Source organism: Microchirus variegatus (assembly GCF_963457635.1).
Source record: "Microchirus variegatus genome assembly, chromosome: 5".
In the NCBI taxonomy this organism is placed as follows: Eukaryota; Metazoa; Chordata; class Actinopteri; order Pleuronectiformes; family Soleidae; genus Microchirus; species Microchirus variegatus.
In genome coordinates, this window is record NC_139806.1 from 29,898,787 (window position 1) to 29,916,960 (window position 18,174).

At 42.5% G+C, this 18,174-nt stretch overlaps 2 protein-coding genes across 2 annotated transcripts; both read right to left on the reverse strand.

Annotated features, from left to right (window-relative positions):
• Positions 1-1,573: 1,573 nt before the first annotated feature.
• LOC310927067 (neuronal acetylcholine receptor subunit alpha-10-like) lies at positions 1,574-15,016 on the reverse strand (the record flags this gene model as incomplete). Its single annotated transcript, XM_083889308.1, has 6 exons — positions 1,574-2,325; positions 9,055-9,340; positions 9,419-9,665; positions 9,754-9,908; positions 9,976-10,121; positions 14,956-15,016. 6 exons carry the CDS (start codon positions 15,014-15,016, stop codon positions 1,574-1,576), a joined length of 1,647 nt encoding a protein of 548 aa, XP_083745434.1.
• Positions 4,760-6,433, reverse strand: LOC310926673 (E3 ubiquitin-protein ligase TRIM21-like; the record flags this gene model as incomplete). Its single annotated transcript, XM_083888856.1, has 1 exon — positions 4,760-6,433. The coding sequence occupies one exon, from the start codon at positions 6,431-6,433 to the stop codon at positions 4,760-4,762; it is 1,674 nt and encodes a 557-aa protein (XP_083744982.1).
• Positions 15,017-18,174: the final 3,158 nt, after the last annotated feature.

Consider the following 18,174-nt stretch of genomic DNA (forward strand, 5'->3'; position numbering starts at 1 on the left):
AAATGGTAAATGTATGCTTAATATTGTTGAAATTGCACTTATATGCGTGTGCATATACGTCTACAAAGGCAAAAAAACATTTAGTCGTAGATGTCTAGAACTGAAAAATATAGTATTTCACATTATGATGAATAAAAGTTTAATTAAATTGACAGCCCTGGCCAAAGCCATTCTTCCTCCATGGCACAAACTACTGTATTTATTGAGGTCAAAAAGACTTTAAACAGAACAGCTCTAGAAGTATCAGCAATTGATATTTAATAAAACTGTACAGCATAAAAAAAATCCTCTTTCGCCATGTAAATAGAATAGTGCTTTTCCATGTGTTAAACACTAGAGGGTGCAGTCTGTAAATTACACACAGGTGACAAAAGTGTGGAAACTGGAGGCATAAAAAGAAATGAGCAACATGATTTGTCAGATTTAATCTCCTAACTTTCTTTGATGATTCAGAGATATTTTACATTGTATACATAACTGTATGTATATAACTGTTGTATCTGTTGTAACTGTGTATATAAGTGTTTATATAAGTGTTTATAAGTGAGTCATTGAACATGCAGTTGTGCAGTTGTGTAGTTGTGTAGTTTGGCTTATAATCAAAACCAAAATGACAAAAGTATTTGATTTCACTCCGCAGACACGTCTGGCAAGGACATGGTTTTGGGGCCAACGACAGAATCTCCTACAAATAAAGTGAACCGATCACAAAACCCGCTGACACTCTCGAGGCGAACTTGACACGATGACATTACGCAGCTTTTGGACACGTCCAACTGAAGAGCAGCAGTCTTGCGATTTGGCAGTTACTCGATGGATATATATCGCTCCTCGATAACCACATCAATCCCGTTTGTTAACGCGTTTTCCGTAATTCTGCAAATGTCATACAGATCCTTGGTTGTAGGTCTGAGCAATTGAGCATGGAGGCATTATTTTAATCAACATCTGTTGGTCATGCCGGGGAGGTGACGACACCCTTTGTATTTGAGGTAAGAATTCAATCTTAGGCGTTTCTGCAAATATTTGTTTCCATCCATGTGTAGCATTTAGGTGACAATGAATCACAGTGTGCAGGGATGTGTTAGTCCCAAATAGGCCAGCTATTGATGTGACAAGCTGAATGTCATGCTGTTTCACCATTTTCTTTCAACTCAAAGCATTTGAAATCATCTGTGGCCTTTCCTCGATTATCTCCCACTGCAGAGCTGCTGGGCGGAGTATACGTTTGTGAGAATTTGTTGGATTGGGCCTTTAATACACATCTCAAATCCATTGTCTCTTTGATCAGTGCACAGATGAAAGAGACAATGGATTTGAGATGTGTATTAAAGGCCCAATCCAACAAATTCTCACAAACGTATACTCCAGTGTGTGAGAATCAGTGGCAGCTAACGGAGAACTCCTCCGCTAACCCCTCCGTTTCCGAGGCACGTCAAGGAACTGGATTGTTTGCTGGATTTTGCGTCAATGATTCGTCCGAAACGTTGCACACTGGACCTTAAATGGAAAATTGAACTCATCATCGTGTCAGTGTACCAATCCTCTCGCGATCCCCCGTCCTCGTTCTCGATCAGATGGCTTTGCCCAAGATGAGGATGCTCATGAAGAAGACCATGATGAAGAAGAGCCACATGAAGAAGCGATCCATGACCTTGGCGACCTTCCTCCACTCTCCGATGCGCAGCTGTGCCGCTCGCTGGTCCTGGTACGAGTTGGCGATGTACTCGACGTTCTTGCGCAGTCCCTGGTGCTGGCAAACACACTGGGTTTTCACGAAGATCTCCGTTCTGTTCGCCCGTGATCCACCTCCTCCTCCTTCACCCCCGACACCTTTCTTCTCCTCGACTTGCTCCTCCCCTCCTCCGTAGACTCGATCAGACCCGTCTCCATGCTCTTCACTTCCACCAGCAGCTCCTTCATCTTTGGAGTGGTCAACGGTCACAAACAGATCGTCCTTCCAGCCCGTTTGGTTGGTCAAATCCTGACTGACCTTCAGAGACTGCCCTGACCCGTCATCGTCCGCCCTCCCTCCCCAGGCCTGACCGTTCACACCCCAGTTTGCTCCTCTGGGGTTGCCACCGTTGGCCGATGGGGCCTCTGACTCCTCCTGACACGGCAACTGCTTCTTTGACGATTTCCCGGCGAAGCAGTTTTCTCCAACCTCGTAGACGAAGCAGATGCGAGCGAGGTGGTTGAGGATGAACCGCTCGGCCCACTCTGGAACGGGCCGGGCCTCTGGACCGCAGTGGTGTATGTTCATGATGAAGATGGTGAGTGCCGTTGAAGCGGTAACCATCGTCATGGTGGCTATGTAGTACTTTCCTGTCAAAAAAAGTGAAATTGGAGATTATTTACAGTGATTGTTCCCAGACCAATAACCTGTTCACTAATCTGTCAAAGGGAAACTAAACCTCCTCTTGTGATGCCAACTCTGCCCAATACCTGATTCTGGAAGATGCCAAGAAGTGGTAGAGAAGTGGACAACGAGCAACATTTGAATGCATTAGGTGGTGTTTGGCGAGAGGCAGTATAATAATTTCACATTTTTACACCAAACTGTGAATATTCACAGTTTGAATAACATCAACTATATACTGTACCTATTTACACCTGAAGAAAGTGTTTTAGGGGTTCATTTGCACTTAGCACTTAGTCATTGCGATAAAACCAAATAGTAGTTAGTTTTAGATTAATTAATCCAGTTTTTTTAAATCAAAATGATTTATTCTTCCCATTATTTCCAAGCTAGATTTATTTGTTTGTTTGACCTCAGGCCTGTTTGGGATTTCCGTCTTTACTGGAAGCATTTTTACTTCCTTATAGTTCTTGTTTGTCTGAAATGAACGAGATTTCATTCCAGTACAACACTCCCTCAGTCTCCATACCTGCGTGTTTGCGTAATAAGCAGCATGTTTGGTTTGTCCGATCTTTGGGATTTAAAATTGTATCATGCCGTTTCAACAGGATGCAAAGTAGAATCTCACAAATGTACATATTGGCAATTGTCAAAGAATAACAGCAACAAAAAAGGCATAGCCTCATTCATAACATCAGGGTTCTTTCCCTGGTCCGTTCACACTTCTTCCTTATTCTCTTTGTTTACTCTTACTTTCATTGTTGTTGCTGCTGCTGTTGTCACCTGAAAACCTGGGGCCTGTTTCACAAAAGTAGGATAAGGGATTAAGCCGGGCTATGTTGCTTATCCTGGCTTAACTTATCCGGGATCCGGTTTCTCAAAAGCAGGATAGGGGAAAGCAGGATATGTTATGACATAAGTTACCATGGCGATTTGTCCTGTGGCGTTAGCCTGGTCTGGAGCAGGCTAAGTTCCACGATTTATTAATTCTCATCCCTCATCTCAGCAGCAGTCACCACAAATGGAAACTAATAGTTATTCCACTGCCCACTTCACTATGTTTTCACATTCAACTATACCCACTGTCATTATCTAAACATTTGTAATCATTGATTACAATAATTAATTAATTTATTTATTGAAAATTATTTAATAAGGATAAATCAAAGCAAGCAAATCAGCTCCTTTCTAAACTGAACTCTGTCTCTACAAAGACAGAAAACACAAATTCAAATCATATTATAGAACAGAAGAATAAATGCACATTCACAGGTCTGTATATAAATGTCTGTACATTGGAATGAATGCAGGACAAATCCATACACAAATGAAAAGACAAATGAATGGATGCCTCCTAGCAAGCTTGTATTCATACAGTAAACAACACAAACATCATAAGAGGCCAAATATTAATGCGTATTGCATATGAACTGAAATAGATGTCAGGATTGTCCCAGTCCATGTGTGATTCACTCTGAAGCCCTCTCCTTCCTCAGACAGGACACATTGTGAAGGACACAGATAATGTGTTTGTAGACATTCTGTAGGTAAAATAATGTATGATTGGGCATTGTTAAGTATTAGTCAGGGCACTTGTGAAATGTGCAACAACACTCAAATGCATCTGCTTTGTCCAGTATAGTCGTGATGAAGTACAATTAAAAAAGAAAAAAAAAATCCCCATTCTGCAGGATGTTTATCTTTATTCTACACGCACGCACACGCTTGCATCCTACTTTTGTGAAACGGGCCCCTGGTCCATTTATTTACATTTATAGAATAATATTACATTCTGCACCGCTGCCAATAACCATTAGACAAAACCTTTGTTTTCTTTGACCCATTTATTAAAATTAATCAAATATCATATTGAACACAGGCTGCATTTATTAAAACAGATTTAATGACATCAGAAACAGTCAAAACAAAAACTTTATCTGGATGTAGAGAGACCAATTATGTATATTCTAAATATATACCACATAATACTGATCACATGACTTCTAGGAAAAACATTCTGATTCCAATCAGATTTGAATCAGTTGGTCCAGGACAAAGTCAGGTGTGCAAGACTTGAATTCAAAAGGTAAATGAGTGTTGTTTGTGCTGAAAAGCCCAAACCAGTCTTATAAAATGTAGGTAGCGTTTCTTTTAAGGGACCAACCTCTCTGCTTTGTTTTCATGTTTAGCCGTGGCTGAATCAAACAAATCACTATCGTTGGTTGAGCGTGCCGTATAGACGACACTACGATCTCTCTGCTTTGGCAGATCGTCCACTTATTTTCACACAAATAGTAAAACCACAAAATATTATTTAAAAAAAGAAGAAATCAGACATTTTTAACATCGATTAAAGAGCAGTAAATAAAAGTATAGTGATTTTTCTCCTTGACTAATCTGTCAGTTTATCCCTGAGCGATGAGGCATTAGGTTGGTGCTTGGGACAGGACTGATGATCATGGGGGCGGAGTTCCTCCCGTTGTCATTGTTGCAGGGATTAAAAAACGGGTAGATTTTCTCACTGAACAAGCAGCCGGGGAAGGAGTGGATGCGGACTGCGGTGTGAACGTCGTAGAAAGAGATCAGGCCGTCCTCGTAGTCCACGAACACGCCCACTTTCTGAGGGGACAACTTGAGCATGGAGTGGGCACTCGATCGAGAAAAGGTTTTGTTCGTTTGCTCGTTTTCCCTTCTCAAAGATATGGTCCAGAAACCGTGTTGGGGATCCAGTGTGACTTGGCCCTTCTTGTTGACCGATTCCTTGGCCAATCCTAAATCCCATTTTGTCTTCTCTGCAACTTGAACCTCAAAGTAAAATCTTCCTGAAGAAAAACCCTGGTTTCCGAGGACACCGGCGTAATAAGAGAATCTCTTTGGAATGTCTGGCAGTCTCCGATTGACGTCACCAAACCTCACCTGTTTCCCGTCGTCTGACAAGACGAGCCAGGAATTTGCTGTATTGGGATCGAATGTGACGTTCGTGGCATAATCCTGGACCTTCTTCAGCTCTTCCTCGAAGAAGGAATGTATGTCTTTGTCCAGCTTCTTCTTCAGCTCAGTGATCGCTGTTTCTGCCGAGCCCTGAAATAACGGTGGTTTGACAATGACACCGGACCAGTCCTTGGTGGGCAGAGCATCGTTTAAGAATCGCAGGCCTTGGAGGAAGTGAATTTGGTCTTTGGTGTGCGAGAACTTCTCCAGCTCGTCGCTTCTGTCGATCAGGTTGGAGATTTCTTGTTCCAGCTCCGTGATCAAGCCTTGGCCGCGTTTCTCTGTCGACTCCTGCTTGTCGTTGATGGTGTCGGTGTATTCAGCCAGGGCTCTGTCCACAGAGTCCTTCAGAGCCGTTAGAACCAGAATACCGTCCGCTGTCTCTCTGTGTGCGTCCTTCTTACTGGACTCAAGCGAGTGTTTGATCTGCTGAATTTTCAACTGCCTCTTCTGGATCATGAGTTTGACGTCAGCCTTTGTCTTACCCAGCGCGTTCTTCTTCTCTTCGTACTCTTTAGCCACAGGAACAACGTCGTGCATCTTGTGGTCTAAAATGGTACACATCATGCAGACGCACAGCTGGTCTTTCTTGCAGAAGACCTCCAGAGGTTTGTCGTGCTTCATGCACATCTGACCGCGCTGATTTTTCACCGGGTGGACGAGCTGATGTTTTCTCAGATCTGGTGCTTTCAGGTGAGGCTGCAGGTGAGTCTCACAATACGATGCCATACATATCAGGCAGGACTTTGAGGCTTTCTTTTTGGTTCCAGTGCAGATGTCACAGGAAGGTATGGCACCTAATATTTTTTGTAAATCGGGTTTGCCTTGGACCTCCTGTTTGTCTGACTTTTTGAAATGAGAAGCCATCTGAGAGATCAGAGCGTTGACGTGCAGCTCCGGTCTTGTGTAGAACGTCTCTTTGCAAATGGGACACTTGCACGGGACATTGACGTCCCAGTGTTTGGTGATGCACTTCTTGCAGAAGTTGTGGCCACATGGTGTGGCGACAGGATCGGTGAACACGTCCAGACAGATGGAGCACACAAACTGATCTTCAGACAGTGGGTAGCAGGAGGCGGCCATGTCCGTCACACTGAGAAACACAAATTAAGAGTGTGAAAAACAAAACTGGAACGTCAAATCTGATCCTGTCATACTAGAAAACACACACACTCTGAAGTGCGGTTGTATGAGGTCGACCAGTATGGGTTCATCTAAGGATGATGCAGATAATTGGCTCATATATTGAGACAAGAATGTGTCACTAGTGCGTTCTGAATCAGAATTTTTGCATACTCTTAGCAGCCTCCACATAAAAAACTATAGTAACTATATATAAAATGATCAGTGTTTTTCCTGCGCTAAGCTCAACACCGATTGTACAAATGCAGCAAAAAACGCCACTTCCACAGAAGCTCAGCTTCTCTCTGTTCTGCGATAGAGACCCTTTTTGTTTGTACATGTAAAAAACACTTTTATAAGCATGTTAAATGTCACATTTCCTTGTTCTCGTTGTACTACTACTTGTAGTATTTATGATGGGATTTATGTATAAAGAACTGGACCCGAAGTTTAATGATAACAAATAATACAAAAGATGTCTTTATATGCAGGGTTTTCAAGAAAGAAATAATGTATAAAGTGTGGTTTCTGGATAACAAAAATGAAGGTTTAGTGACTGAGCAAGATGTATCATGTTTCTGAGAACAAAATATGCATCAAATGTAATCGTTGGCCGATTTCTAAACAATATTGGCGAATGCCAAATATTAACAAACATAAAATGTGAGCCCCTCTTCTATCTAAACTAAATTTAGCCACAAGAAAAATATCTAATACAACAGGGTATCCGTGGGGTCTTAAAAAGTCTTAAAACGTCTTAAATCCAATAATCTGAATTTAAGGCCTTAAAATCTCTAAAATTCTCCTAAAATCTCATAAAAGGTCTTGAATACAATGTTGAAAGGTCTTTAAAAAAAATCTATTAGCGTTACTTTTATTTAAAACATGCATAAACTTCAGTCTCGCTTTGAAATGTTTCTGTTACTGAGGATGCGATAACAGAACTTCAACACGGTCTTTTGTACTTTTTTGCCAGTATGGATGTGAAATGGGTCTTAAATTGTATTCATTATGGTCTTAAAAAAGTCTTAAAAAGTCTTAAATTTGACTTGTTGAAACCTGCAGAGCCTCAATCCCACAATCCCGTCTGAAAACACACTCATTAAACTGACTTTGATCAATTTCTCATCTTTCTTTGCTCTAACCTCACACATCGTATCGTATATTGTTTTTAGTGTATTGATTACATATAATATATAATATATTAATCTATTAGTAGTAGTAGTAGTAGTATCTCATACAACCACACTTTAAACATACAGAGTTGTTTCCACTTGAATCTCAACTGAACAAGTTTCAACTATGAAATGAAATAAGTCTTTGACTGTACTCACCAGTCTGTGGTGTCTTAGTCCTGATGAACCCACACAAACGATCATAAAGTATTTGACGTTGATGTTGACGTTGATGTTGATGCTCCTCTGCCGTCGTTCTGACAGTGGTATGAAGTTCTGTCGTTCTCGTTTTTTTCTTTGACTCGCGCTCACGCTGCATTTCTGGTTTGGCGATTACAACATTACGACGTTGTGACAAATGTTTGGCACAGAGTTAAGTCAACAATCTGGAACAAGGTGGTTTCAGTCCATGCCACCCAGCGCACAGAAGTCTGCCAACACAGCTCAGCTTGGACACTTCATCTATATTTAGCCCGCAGCACTAAAACTAAAGTGTTAGGATTTACCAATGTGTTCCGTCCACTGCTAAAGAAATCGCAGGGTTTCAAAGTGGAATTGAACGCATAAAATTCTCAGTAACAGTTCTGCTTTGCTGAAGTTGTACAGCTTTGTTTCTAGTTTCTTTATTTGCAGCAGAAATACGTCACTTAACGTCCGCCATTATTTCCTGTCAGATAAAAGTAGTTTTTTTTTTATTTATTAATTATTTCATGTCATTCATCTGGACAAAATACTCAGAAAATATCCTGATACATGATATGATGTCACTTTCTCATGTCGTCAGTTATTTCCATATTCTAAAATAAGAACTTTCATTTTGAATATCTGATTATACACTAGGACTAGGTATTGAACGATATAACAATTTCCCGCTAAACAAAATAATTGTAATTTACGATTATTAAATTGTTGCGATGATGGGAAAATTTAAGTATAATTTTTCCTTTTCTTTTGAGACTTCATAAACTTAAACAGGAGGAGCCTTTGTCAGAAATAATTCATTCATTTAATGTGAACATTACAAGTCATGATGAAAGATGCAGCTCCCCCTGGTGGCACATCAAGTAAATCACAAGGACTGTATGTTGGTGGATTTTTAAGTTTGGACTTTTTTTTATCACAATTAGCCATAATATTGTATATCGTCCAATATACAAAACCATATATACTGTGTTTTTGGACACGGTAGAGAACCCACATGCACAAGAGGACAACACAGAAAGAACCTTGGTCGGACCTGTTGATCCCTTAACTGGGGTCTTTTTTGCTGTAAGTCAACAGTGCTAGCCACTGCGCCGCGATGTGGTCCTAAAATCCACCAGAAACCTTTAGTATTTTGGTATAAAAGAGGTATACAACTCTCAATCATTCATAGTGATGTTCTGGTCAAGGCCAGTGTCTCCTCACCTATGAGCGGGACGCTCTCGGAGGGCGGCATGCTCTCAGCCACCAGCAACTGGAACACGGTAAGCGCCAGCAGCACCGTGACGCCCAGAGACACCTTTTCGCCCGAGTCAGCCGGCAGGTAGAACCCTAACGGAGCCAGAAAGGAGATCATCATGCAGGGGATGAGGAGGTTGAAGATGTAGAAGGAGGCCCGCCTCTTCAGGTGCAGGGTAAAAGTGATGTCCGGGTACGGATCTGAGCAGCAGCCGTACAGGATGACGTTTTTCTTCGCCGGCATCCCCAGAACCTGGTTAAGATGAAACAATCACGTCGGATATTGTCTTAGAAAACACCTTAAGGTCACTTGAAATTGGCGACAACTGACCTCCCACTCCACGTTGGAGACAAAGTCGGAGAGGTCGGCACTGTCCAGCGCGTTGAACAAGTCCATCTGGTTGCCATTGTGAGTCCAGGAGCCGAAGGTCAGGTGACACTGCTGCAAATCGAAAGGGAAGAAGGCCACGTCGACCAAGCAGGAGCTTTTAGTGATGGCTGGCTGGTCCCACATGACCTGACCATCGTTGCGGAGGACAATGTTGGTCTCCATGGAGCTGGAGAACTCATCATCTGCACTGTGAGGGGGAAAAGGTGGAACAAGAGATGGAAGCAAAGTCATAGGTCACAGTGCCTATGTCTGAGGAGGAAGCCCCACCCACCTACCTGTTATACAGAACTATATCAGGTCTCCACACTAAGCTGCTGGGGATGCGGATGGTGTCAAGGCCGTCGTAGTCCTCCTTCCTCCATGTGAGGTAGGCGTCCATCCACACCTGCCGCACCCACAGGTAGGTCGTCAGGATCTGGTTCCGCTCATCCTGGAGAAAAAGACCCACGTAAAAATAACACACACACACAACATGAACATGTGAATGTGTCGATTACCATGTCGATGATCTGGGAGAGAGTGATCTGAAGGGTGACGTTGATGATGTGGTCGGTGTCCTCCACCGGACGGAGAGCGTTGGTGTAGTTGGAGAACAAGTCCTTCAGCAGCTTCTGAGCCAAGCGTCCATGAGCAGCCGAACAAACTGGAGAAGAGAGAGAGGGAGAGTCTTTGTGACCAGGTACGATCATAGAAACAGAGACAGAATTCAGACGACTAAGGAGTTCCATTGTTTTAAATCTTCTCTTGGGGTACCAGAGTACCAGGATGGAGTTTGGGTGAATTCCAATTCCTTGCTTAACCCTCAATCTTAACCCTCAATCTCAAAAATGCGCGCTCCCTCTCGTGCAAGTGCTGTCCCAATTCTCAGAAAAATTAAGTTGAGGGGCGAGTTTAAGGGCTGTATCGTCCTCAATATTGAGATTTTCCAAGACCACCCTTGGGAGCACATGCGATCGTTTGCTATCGTTTACCCTTCAATAAGCCATGGTGTGTGGTAACTGTCAGCTGAATATGTCCGTGGTTGTGGTATTTGTATGAGTATCATCTTATAACATTCTGGGTAGCCCTTACTCCCAAGGGTGGTCTCGGAAAATCTCAATATTGAGGGCGATATAGCCCTTGAACTTGGCCCTCAACTTAATTTTTCTGAGAATTGGGACAGCACTTGAGATTGAGGGTTAAGATTGAGGGTTAAGCAAGGAATTGGAATTCACCCTTAACCCTTTAGTGGGCAAAGAACTAACTACCGTGGATTTCACACAGCCAATCAGCTGAGGCTTGTGATGCTCGAAACTTCAGTGCAGTTCCAGAACAGCAAAAAGTAGAGTCATGCGGCTCGGTCTTCTACTGAATCTACGGTAATATCGTGCAGGTCAGAGGTCGCAGAGGACCAGAATTGGGAAACACTCTTCTAGAATGCGCTAGGTTAGGGTTCTGAAATAATGTTTCTGTCACTTTACTTGTGTTTTTATTGTTTATTCTTAAATATTCACTGTATTTGTTTCACCACAGAGGAAATTAAGGAACCATATACAGTGCCCTCATGGACCTTGATCCTCCAATAACGCTCTAGTAAGAGACCTGCAGTCATAAACAGATTAATGTTGGTACCAGACGATAAAAGACACGTCTTCACTCGTTTATCGCAGCACAGCTTGTTCTTGGATCTGGTGACCATATAAGTCACGAAAAACACTTCAAGTCGCATAAACTCTGTTGAACTCGTTCCCGGCAAAGACTCGAATATCAGCAGCAGTCAGTCGACTCCTAGCAGCCACGGAATGGAGTTGAAATGCCAGAGAGACGTCACGTCAGGTCACGGTGACTAACGCGAGGATGCTGCATGGCTGCATTCTTCAGATCTGTGATACTTTACCAAACAATCGAATGAAGCAATCTTTTTTTCCCACAGTTCCAGATCTGAATCTGGTTTCTACGACACGTTTTGACCAATCGGGTTTGAGCGAGCTTTGATGGCCCGTTCAAAGATTCATCTGAAAATGGGACTGTGGTGCGTTACAGACTCAGGCTTTGGAGCAACAGCAGAAACAAAAGCACAACACTGTCAGATAATTAACGACAAGTCATCAAACCTTGGCTCAGCTCCACAGCTGCTGTAGCATCAAACACTGCTGCTGCTCTGCTGCAGCCTGACATAACCCCCACACTGTGAGCCTGAGGCTGAAAAACAAACTACAAACAATTTGCCAGTGTTTCGATTTTGCTCTAATGCGTTGAGATTCTTGGAGGACGTTTATGGCTCTGCTTGGTTTGAGATCTGCGACTGAGTTATTTAAGCTAGGAGTAACCCAGGTTGACTCTTCGCTTTGTTAATTGCTGCCATACGTTACCGTTTGTGTTCACATTTATTGCTTTAGTGAGAGCGTCAATCAAGCTCCAGTTTGGCAACAAACAAAATCGTCAGGATACAAACGTCTTAACAGCCTTTGTACACCTGAGTCCTTTCAACGCAAACACACACTGAATCTAGAGCTTGGATCGGGCCCAAAAAATCTGTTGCTAATGACGATACGCTTCCTGGTTTTTAAACGATGCGTTCATGGCCGCAGGGTTTTACACCACACGTACGTCCACCGCCCCCCAAGCGAAGAGGGAGAAAAAACAAATGCTTGATCAAGGGCCCGACCTGGGCTCGGGCAGAGAATCTAGACTCTAACTGAATCGGCTGTCAATGAATCATTAGTTCAAGGAATCGTTCACTACTTCCGACACGGTCACTGAACGTGGTCTTGATCCAGCTCACGACCGGCGGCTTTTAGCACAGCTGTCGCTAAATCTGGGTAGAGATTCCAGGGATTTGGGATCTCACAGAAATTCCACGTGACTTCAGAAACTTGTCAAGTTACCAAGTTTACGATCCACGCAAAGATCGCCTTGGGTTGTGAGTCGACAGCAAGTGCGGGAACCGAACTTCTGCCACAAACCAGTAGGTGGAACATTTAGCCACACTCTACAAGCAGAAAAACATTTGGACAACAGAAGAAGAAGAAGTCAACAAGGACAGTCATCCGAGCCTCAACCTGGCGATCCTTGGACTGGCTGACACCCTGACGAGGCCTGACGGACCTCACCGCTTGAACCAGACTCGTCCGAGGGAGCTGTAGCTTCTTCTTCTTCTTCGTTGGTAGGAATGCGTCCTGTTCCCTGTGTCCAGACTTGTACCGTCACCCGATGGTGAAGTAGGGACACTGCAGGACCCTGACGCGCGACTATTCCACGGTCCACGATGTGCGCATTTGTACACCACGGGCTCCACAGCACAACCTACAGTCTTGTCACATGTACTGCAGCGTCTTAGAGATCATATATTCCCTGAAAAGATGGTCAAAGAAAAGGATTCTTTCACAGGTTTTTTTTAACGTGTGGATGTGGCCTTAGTTAGCCTCCTAAATCACAGAAAATAATCCTCCAGCTCAGCTCTGAACTCTGAGATTAATAACTGCCTCAATAATCTCACACACACACACACGCGCAGGTTAAACAACGTGCTTTGCACAAAAAAGGAAGTGCACAAAACCTGACCTTCAGATAACGGGGGAAAATGATGCGATAAATAAAAAATAAACTTAAGCATGACAGCAGAGACAGAGGGAGGGTTTGACGGGAAACATCCTCTGGACATAAATGGACATGATGGAGTTGTCCTCAGCTGCTCTGTGTAAGGCATCAAATTTAGCTTTAAAACAAAAACACCTCGTTCTACGACCTGAGAGCACGTCGAGTAACTACGGCAACGCCATTTTGGCGAAATAAAACGTTACCGAGCCCCTTTACCAAGCACTAAAACCAGGTCTTAACCCTGAAAAAGCCCTTTAAAGTTAATTTAAAGTCATGATGAAGAGTGAGCTGTGAGTCAGTGTGTGTGTGTGTGTTATCTGCTCTTTGACCTCTAGAGGTCACTGTGATTAACAGCTTCAATCCTCAGACGTATCAGGGCTTATCTTCACACACACACACACATCAGTCCTCTGATCGTGAGGACGTCTTGTCTGTCCACGTCTGAGAAGACAGGTGTGTGTGTGTGTGTGTGTGTGTGTGTGTGTGTGTGTGTGTGTGTGTGTGTTCTTGTATGGGTATCTTTGTGAGGACCAAAAACATACATACCAAAGGTTAACAAGGACGTTTTGGCTGGTCCTCACACCCCTGTCACCCCTAAAAATTTATTTTTCAGGGTCAAATTTCAACGCAAAATCTCTTCATTCATGTACAACTACAGTCGTTTTCCTCAATAAAACTTCGGTTTTTGTTGACTCTAAACTCATGCTGCGGCATCAACGGCGTCAACGTTAACGCACAACGTGTTTCCATGACGACTGACCAGAAAAAGACGCATGTGACGTCATGTTTATGTGACTATGTGTGTTAAAATGAGTCTCTAAAGTAACGCTAAACTTTAAAAACAGAGGCACACATACGCGGTACACAGGTATGCTGGTTATTTGTTAGCACTGCTCTTTTCCTTTAATAAACAGACTGCTCCAGTTCCACTGTAGGCTAACGCTAACGGCGCTAAAAGGAGCTAATGCAGCTAATGGTGCTAACTAGTAAACGGTGCCTGGACTCCGGTGTCGCAGCGCGTAAACATGACGTCGTCATGGAAACATGTCATGTGTTAAAGCACGCTAACCTAGTGCTCAGCACTACTTTAAACTGTTAATATGCTCTCTTAATGTGCAGTAGATTATAAATAACTGGAAAAATGGGACGTTTTCTGAGACTTTTATGGGAACAGTCAGTAAAAAAAAAAAGGCCAGACACATATTTTGAGGCTGAAGTGTTTAAGGGTGTAGTACATATGCCAGGCCTGTGTGTGGTGCTGTAACACAGAAATACGCCAAACATTGACCGTAAACGCTGTCGTAAACGATTTTCAGACGTTTTCTAGACGAAGGATGCGGCAAACACCAAAAGGACATGGTTTTCTGTCCACGGCGAACAATACGGAGGCGGAGTCACCACAACGAAAGTTACGTAGCGCAGCTTTAACTGAAAGGGATTAACGCAATTTATAAACAAATATATAAAGATGTTTGTTTTTCCTCCTGTGGGGAAACAAGGTTTAGAAGAATTGTCTGAGCCAAACGACGAAAGTTCTCAAACTGCGGTGCGTGGACCTGCAGTGGTACGCGAGCGTCTTGAGCACTCATGTGTTTGCCTGTGGGCTCTTTCACAATAAGAGTGTGGCTGAGAAAAAAAAATTAAGACTTCATATTAATTCTTCTTCCCATTAAAAAAAAAACGACTTTGTTTTTTTGATTCCAGAGAACGAGATGAAAGAGTGAAAACGTGGTCAACTCAGCTGTCAATCGCTGTTTGTTTTAATCCCCAGGGATTACCGTGCGATTCTCATCTTCAGTATATAAAACGCTAAAGTAACATTACGACATAATCCCTGCTGTCCATGAACACATTTCTTCTTTTCTTTATTATTTAATAACATTAAAAAGTCTGTGTACCTGGGAGAAAGAAGAGCAGCAGCAGAAGAGACGCCATAGATCGGCTGCAGAGGGTCCTCATCTGATCGTTCAGAATATAATCTGAAAATCTGAGACAGAGAGCATGTGCTGATGCTGAGTGTGTTTGCTCTAGTGCGGCGCTCTCTGCTGTATGGAGTGTCAGTAGTGCCACACTGGACACCATAAAAAAGCTACTCTCATTTAAAGGTGCAGTGTGTGATATTTTGCGTCTTTGTGGGCGGGGCTTTAATAAATGACATCAAACTTAAAGACACTTTTCCACCTATGGTCCCAGCTCGACTCGCCTAAACTCACCTCAGCACGGTTCAGGTTGATTTTCCACGATAAACTAGTACCTCCGTACCACTCAAAGTGGGCAGAGTCATCGATGCACAGCTGCACGAAACTACCGTGACTAAAGCGCGTTAACGCACAGCGCGTTTCCATGACGACTGACCGGGAAAGACGCGCGTGACGCCATGTTTACGCGCCGCGACACAGGAGTCCAGGCACCGTTTACCAGTTAGCTCCGCTAGCTGCATTAGCTCCTTTTAGCACCGTTAGCCTACAGTGGAACTGGAGCAGTCTGTTTATTAAACTAAAAGAGCAGCGCTACAAATAACGCTAGCGTACCTGTGTTACTGCGTATGTGTGGCTCTGTTTAGTTTAGCGTTATTTCAGAGACTAAGGGTGAATTCCAATTCCTTGCTTAACCCTCAATCTTAACCCTCAATCTCAAAGATGCGCGCTCCTGCTAAAGCAAGTGCTGTCCCGATTCTCAGAAAAATTAAGTTGAGGGGCAAGTTTAAGGGCTGTATCTAGACTGGACGCAGCTTTCGCGTTATTCTGCCCCCCACAGTCTGAAGACCTATCTGCATTTTAGGGGTGTCCCATTTCTAAGTGACAAAATAACCCTCAACACTTGGTTTTGAGGGCCAGTTAAGATTAAGGGTTGAGCTTGAGGGTTAAGATTGAGGGTTAAGATAGGGATTTAACAATCGGGAGTCACGTAAACATGACGTCACGCGCGTCTTTTCCCGGTCAGTCGTCATGGAAACGCGCCGTGCGTTAACACATGTTAACGCTGACGCCGTTAAACGCAGTTGACGGGTTAACGTTTGACAGCACTTACAAAAAAATGAATCTTCTGAATCCTCACATTACGGAACGTTAGCTTGCGTAATAGTAAGTAATTAAAGAGCAGCTACGACCGCTCGTCGGATTCCTTTTGAAACACGAACCCAAAATCTGCGTCTGCCTTCGATGTCACGCCGTCGGGGGTGACGGCTAACGACCAAAACCCCCGCCCTCCGCCACCTGTCACCTGCCGTTGTAGGTGGCGCCCCCCTCTAGCTCTCTTTCTTTTCTTTCAGCTTTTGTTGCGTGAACTTGAGTCGACTGAAGGTTAATTGAGCTGCGTCGTCGCTGTCGGCCAATTTTTCCTCCGATTCCTCCTGGAAATTAAAGTAAGAGCCTTTCAGTGTGGGCGGGAGGCCAAAGACCTGGACTGGACCGTCCATCAGAACCGGACACGGAGCCAAACTTTATAAACACACACTGTTAAAGTCACACACACACATAAGCAGCTCTGCGGCGTTTCCCCTCATTTGTCAGATTTGTTTGAATGTGACCCAAATTCAACTCCTCTTAAAGGGACAGCGCCACCTTTGTTTAAAGTGTGTTTGTCACACAGTCAAGAAAATAACAGCCATTTAATAAAAGACTCAACGAGTAAAATCAACATCCACGATGTCTTCAGAGCGTGTTCACGTCTTTATCTCACTGTTTTCATCAGGAAACTGAAGTTTCTCTCCCACACCAAACCCCATAGAGAAAACCAGTGATTTGAGCTCACAGGGACACAGGAGCTGCTGGTCCTCTGCTGCCTCGTGTGGTCACTTTGTGTCACTGAGTTAAGTCTAAATTAAATATTTTAAAAGCCAAATTTTACAAAATCCGACATTTGAAGTTAGAGATGGAGGCAGCAGTGGATCAACAACTCCCGTGAATTCCTGTGTGCTGTGATGTTAAAATCACTGGTTTTCTCTATGGGCTTTAGTGTGGGGCCACGTGCAGCACAACATTTAATATATAATAATAAATAAGTTATTTCTGTATGTTTTTTTAAATTATTAATAGATTGATTTTACATCATAAATCATTTTATATGGTAAACTATTTATCGTCCCATGTCAAAAGCAAAGACTTTTATTTTGAAATCACGTGAAATGTCATCATAAATATAGTTATATCTTGACATGTGAGGTCATGCGAGTTTGTCCATGATCCAATGGAATCCTGTGATGGAGAAGAATGTGGTTTCGCCTGATGTCCACTAGAGGGCGACAAAACATTGCAGGTAATCTCTCTCTTGCAAACGTAATATGAGATAAAATCAACAATACCGATGTTAATTCATGTACAAATACAAGCATATAATAAATATATATATATATATATATATATATACATGTGTGTGTGTGTGTGTGTGTGTGTGTGTATGTGTATATCCATACATAGATGTGTCTATATATACATACATGTATTTATATATGTATAGAAACATATGTATTTATGTATATATATATATATATATATACATATGTGTGTATATTTATATATACACATACATACATATTATAGCCATGAATACATATATATAAATACATATTTAAATTTAAAATATAAATTTTGTATATTTTATTAAAAAAAATATATATATAGAATAATTTGCCAATAAAATCAATAGATTTATATATCAGCGTTTTTTTCTCTTTCAGTGTGAATTCTAAATTCACCTACATATACATATATTTATATACATGTGTGTTTGTTTATATGTATGTGTATATCCATACATAGATGTGTCTATATACATATATACATGTATTTATATTCGTACATACACACATACTCATAGCCATAAATAAATATTTACATTTTAAATATAAATTGTATATATTTTATTTAAAAAAAATATATAAAATATTTTGCTAATGAAATCAATAGATTTATAATAAATCGGCGTTTTTGTAAAAAAAACAAACAAAAAAAACGTGCAAAATCTGTCAACAAAAAGTTGTGATTACGCTGCTAAGCGTGACGTCATGACGCTGCGCTCTCTGATTGGCTGAGCGCCCTGTCACTCTGTGACGACAAGCGATACAAACTGACCGCCGCCATGTTGGCTCCGCTGGAGGAGGACGGTCTGGTGGGAGG